This window comes from Triticum dicoccoides, chromosome 6A, assembly GCF_002162155.2.
Source record: "Triticum dicoccoides isolate Atlit2015 ecotype Zavitan chromosome 6A, WEW_v2.0, whole genome shotgun sequence".
NCBI lineage: Eukaryota > Viridiplantae > Streptophyta > Magnoliopsida > Poales > Poaceae > Triticum > Triticum dicoccoides.
Genome location: NC_041390.1, coordinates 548,748,152 through 548,753,492, shown reverse-complemented (window position 1 = coordinate 548,753,492; position 5,341 = coordinate 548,748,152). Strand labels below are relative to the sequence as shown.

The window sequence follows — 5,341 nt, the reverse complement described above, 5'->3', positions numbered from 1 at the left end:
TCGGATCTATGGGTAACAAACGACAAGTGAGACAGTATTTACCCAGGTCCGGGCCCTCTCGAAGTGATAATACCCTATGTCCTGATTTGATTGTATTGATGATTGTGTATCGAGTACAAGCTTGATCTACCTCGAGATCGTAAGTTTTGTTCTAACCCTAAGGCTAGGTGGGTGTAATTGTGATCGTAATGATCTGGAATATATCCATTGACTAGCCTAGTCGCGGCTTATATAATGTATCGGAGGCCTGGGGTAGCTAGAATCCTCGTCGGATACGTCAGTGTAGAGGAGTCCTTGTCTTGATCACCAAGTCTTGTGGAATCTTTCCTCGTATATGTCATGGGCTTCTTGAAGTGGCCCATTAGTGAACCACCATGGGGGTCCTCGCCCCAGCCCTCTGATCGGGAGATGACGTGGTGAGTGCCCCCTAGTCTAGGACACCGTCGACGTCGATGGCCACAAGCATGGGGTCGTGCGATCTTACTCTATGACGGTCGTCGGTAGTCATGGGGTTGTGTCTTCCCTAGTCCAGTGTGAGTAGCTGGCGACGCAGGCGTCGGCGCCTTCCACCCTGGAGGGTTTGACCCTGATCCTTATCTGATGTCAGGCTAGGAGTGGAAGGAGACGCGTTCTACTCTTCCTGCTATGGTTGGTGCATTATGATGTGAGCGGGTGGTGGTGTCTCGGACATGGATGCCGAGGTGGCGGCCCCGCATGGCAGTCAACATGGTTGGCTCCCAGGCGAGTTCCATGAAAGCGTTGGTGGCTTTCCCTGTTGGTCGTGTGGGCGGAGAGAGGTGTAGCGATGGGTGGCCTTGGCGTGCTCTCTGTTTGTGAGTGGCGACGCCCCGACCCGAATCCGAGGATCTGAATTCGTCGCACTTGTCTTGTAGACCTCGTGGTGGCACACGGGAGCTACCAAGCGAAAGTTCCACGCTTTGGCAGCAACGGCGGCGACGCTCATGGGTGCCACTCCCTTCTTAAAGACGTCATCGTGGAGCTCCTCTTAATGTCAGGGTCCCAGGTGAAGATCCTTTTCTAGTGTGGACACAACAACGGTGACGCTCATGGGTGCCACTCCCTTCTTAAAGACGTCATCGTGGAGCTCCTCTTAATGTCAGGGTCCCAGGTGAAGATCCTTTTCCAGTGTGGACACAACAGCGGTGACACTTAGCGTCGTCCTCCCTCCCGAGGACGTTGTTGTGGGGCTTAGGTGTTCTGAGGCTTAGTGTGGCGTTGCACTTAGATTTTTCTGTGTTTTCTTTCGGTAGCATGTGTTCTGCATGGTCCGGTTATCCTGCGATCGGAGTTATATGTGGGTCACCTCATCACCTAATCGTGTACTTTATTCTATTGTTGCTTTGTCGACAAAGCGGGGCAAAAGCCTGGTTCAGAAATATCTTGCCTTTTTTCATGGATACCACTCAAAGAAATTTGTTACTACTTGCATGGCCGGTGGGGCTTAGCGGACCCGTTTCGGGCCAGGGATGGCCTGGTATGCCCTGCTGCCGTGTCCGTCGGCTACCGCGACAGTGCGCAAGCGCGATGGCGCATTGGGCGGTGGTTTGGATGGTAGGCTCCGGATGGGCGGTGATGTTTGGTGTGTGGGAGGAATCCTTGCCGGTTCGTCCGATCCCGATGCGGTGACACCGGTGGGTGCCACCATTCCTTCTTGAAGGGTGTCGGTGGTAGCCATCCCTCACTTTCCTTCGCATACCGGTCGAAACCCTAGGACTCGTCCGGACAGCAGTGTCGTCAGCGTCGCATACCTTCTTGGAGGTGCTGCTTGGTACGCGGCACTTGGAGCCTCGAGCTGTGGTGGGGTGTTTCCGGAGGGCGCAGCGGTGGCGGGCCTTCCGCGCTTTGTCGAGCTGCCATTGTTGGCATTTGTTTCTTCTTCTTTTCTGTCTTTGGGCTTGATGTCTGCTCGCCCAGCGTCGTGATGTGTACAATGTTAGTTGGTTGATTTGGAATACAAAGCGGGGAAATCCCTTTTGGGTAAACTTTTCGATTTCCAGCGCGTTGTACTACTTCTCTATCTCTGTCTTGCATGGTCCAGATACAGAAAATTAGTCAATGTCTCAATGAACGAGTAAAGCTATCTATCCAGTATCCACTCGCTCGCGCTCGCGCACGCAGCACGCTACAGCACCGCGGCTAGCAGCTGCGGCTGCGGATTACGCATCCCGGTCAAAAATGGCCACTCCCTCCGCGCCACGTCTCCACTCCCCCATGCCTATCCTCTTCCTCGCCGCCGGTCCGCTCGCCGCCGTCCACTTCTCTGCCCGCTGCCGCCTCCGCCTCCGCCTCCGTATCCCCCACGTCGCCACCGCCGCCGGCGCTGCCACCACTCCGGGAAACAGCTTCGCCGTCGAGGACTACCTCGTCGCCAACTGCCACCTCACCCAGCCGCAGGCCGTCAAGGCCTCCAAGAACCTCGCCCACCTCAAGTCCGCCTCCAACCCCGACGCCGTCCTCGCATTCCTCGACGGCCTCGGCTTCTCCCCCAAGGAGGTCGCCGCCGCCGTCGCCTCCAACCCGCGCATCCTCTGCGCCCGCATCGAGCGCTCCCTCGCGCCCATCTCCGCGGAGCTCCGCGCCCTCGGCCTCTCCACCTCCCAGGTCGCCCGCCTCGCCAAGATCGCCGGCCGCTACTTCCTCTGCCGCAGCTTCGTGTCCAAGGTGCAGTTCTGGCTCCCCCTGTTCGGCTCCCCGGAGAGGCTGCTACAGGCCAGCGACTGGAACTACTGGCTCCTCACCTCCGACCTCGAGAAGGTGGTCGAGCCCAACGTCTCCTTCCTCAGGCAATGCGGGCTAAGTGCTTGTGATATTTCCAAGCTGCTCGTGGCCGCGCCGCGTCTGGTCACCATGCACCCCGAGTACGTCCAGGACTCCGTCAGGCGGGCCATTGAGCTCGGCGTGCCACCGGGCTCCCAGATGTTCCGGCACGCGATCTCCACCGCCGGCTGCATCGGCCAGGAGAAGGTGGACGCCAAGATCGCCGTCCTCAGGGAGACGCTGGGGTGGTCGAAGGAGGAGGTGAGCCTGGCCATCAGCAAGGCGCCGCGGATCCTGGTCGCCTCCGAGGAGAGGCTGCGCCGCAACGCCGAGTTCCTGGTCAAGGAGGTCGGGCTGGAGCCGCAGTACATCGCGCGCCGGTCGGTGCTGCTCATGTACAGCCTCGAGAGGAGGCTCATGCCCCGGCATCTCGTGGTGAAGCTCCTCAAGCAGAGGCGGCTGATCGAGGAAGACCGGTGCTTCTTCAACGTGGTGGCGCCGACGGAGGAGAAGTTCTTGGAGAAGTTCGTTGTCCCCTTCGAGGAATGTATCCCGGGCCTCGGCGATGCTTACGACGCTGCCTGTGCCGGCAAGGAGCCGGTGAAAGCTGAGTGGGCAGTGAGTGACTAGAAGAGGATTCTGGAGGTGTGCTTTGGTGTGTATAACCTCAATTCTACTGATGAACAATACCAGATTCATGGCCATTTAGTGTAGGTTGATTACAGTCGACAGCAACGAGGTGGATGTTCATAATTTTGGAACTTGGAAGTGGTCATTACTGATTGAATAATGGATTTGGTGTAAAACTCCGAGCAAACATGTCTATTTGGTTCTGTCTAGTTTACAGAAGATGAACATCGCCATCTTGCATATGCGTGCAATGCTTCAAAAGTGTTTAACGCAGTGGTCAATTCTTATTGTGCATATCTGAATTGCTGTTAGCCCTAAAGTAATGCCCCTGCACAATACATTAAACCTAAATAGGAGTAGCTGGCTTCAGTATAAAACAAATACTTTGGGAGTGTATATTTTGTAAGTTGCTTCAAATATTTATATACCTCAGTCGCCTTTTTAAGCCTTTGGACCAACATCCAACAATTCACATCTCATCTAACTTTTTGTATATCAGCTATCCATTCAAACTTGCACTGAAGTTGCATGATCTGGAAAGTATAAATTTAGACAAACCAAGGTGCAATTTCAGGTGACTGAGATTTATGAAACCTTTCGGAGCATCCCTGGGTCTGTATGCAACCTTTCGAGTGGCTGCATTTTGTTTAGTGATTGCTTCTTAAGTTGGATAATGCTCTGTTGCCCTGTCTAGATAGCCAACAGTGTGATGAGAGAAGTCCATAGCACTCCCTAAACTTGTCCGAGTGTACTATACAATACCAAACTTTGCTTTGCAGTTTACCCCTCTGAACTATGAAAACCCTTCTTCCTTATTTAGCCGGTTTTGACCTGTTTGGCTACAGTTTTGTCCTAGTCAGTGGTGCCACATCGCATATTTTCTCCCCTCTGTTATGTCATTTCTCCCTCCTCACAACTAAAATTAAAATAGAAGGTTTCTCTCAAATCGTATGCCAATAGATTGTCAGTGAATTACGCTCGATTTACTGGCATTTTTGGAAGTTAAAAAATAGGTTGTCTGAATTTTGAACCCAAAAGTTGAGCTTGAAACTAAAACAAGAAGTTTCTCTCAACCAGTATGTCAGATTTATCTAAAATATCACCATATTGGTCCATGACCTAGGTTTAACATGCTTCAGTCTCAAGTTTGATTTTTGGGTTCAAAATTCAGACAACAACATATGTTTCTATACAAATCATTGTAAATTAATCATAGTTCGGTGAACATTATACTAAATTTTTACAGGTAACTAAACTATAGTTTGAAAGAAACGTGTAATTTTGGTTTTAGTTAGAGAGAAAATATGTGATATGACACTGGTAACTAAGAAAAAACTGGAGTCAAACATATCAAGTAAAGGGAGAAGGAACGTTGTAAAGTACAAAGTTTCACGGGTAAAGTGAACCAAATCAAATTTATGGTTGTACTTGTAAGGTGTATCATATGACAAGTGTAAGAGGGTCGCTCAGACTTCTTTGTAGTGCAATGACCACTCTGACAAAATCACCATTGTTAGTAATTGCTTTTTTAGGGTTTTCTTTCTTATAAGAAACACTTACCACAATGCAGACATGCACACACGCTCACACCACCACCACCACCACACACCCACACACACTCACACAACAACTACCGAAAATCAAAGTTGTGGAGCTTCGAGATCGATGAACTCATCACAGTCGGCTATCTAGGAAAAAATATTGCCTACCAGTGTAAGATTAATCGACATTAATGGACACTAAAGTGCCAAACGCGAGGTTTGATCATGATCAACTGGAGTACCGCAACCCTCTTAAGGCATCTCCAACGCCGACCCTCAAAAACACCTGCAATCGTTCGGACCTAGCTGTCCAGACGTAATTTGCCATCCAATATGGTATCCCGACGGTCCGCGGGCGGTCCGGTTGTCCGAATTTTCCAAAAACAGAAGCA

General features: G+C 51.5%; 1 protein-coding gene across 1 annotated transcript; it reads left to right on the top strand.

The window, feature by feature from the left end:
* Positions 1-2,105: 2,105 nt before the first annotated feature.
* Positions 2,106-3,689, top strand: LOC119317842 (transcription termination factor MTERF8, chloroplastic-like). Its single transcript, XM_037592339.1, has one exon. The coding sequence runs from the start codon at positions 2,197-2,199 to the stop codon at positions 3,406-3,408; it is 1,212 nt and encodes a 403-aa protein (XP_037448236.1). The 5' UTR covers positions 2,106-2,196; the 3' UTR covers positions 3,409-3,689.
* The last annotated feature ends 1,652 nt before the right edge of the window (positions 3,690-5,341 follow it).

What these genes read in the sequence shown, in the direction of transcription:
- LOC119317842 (XM_037592339.1), top strand. Translation starts at nt 2,197, where the DNA reads ATGGCCACTCCCTCCGCGCCACGTCTCCACTCCCCCATGCCTATCCTC.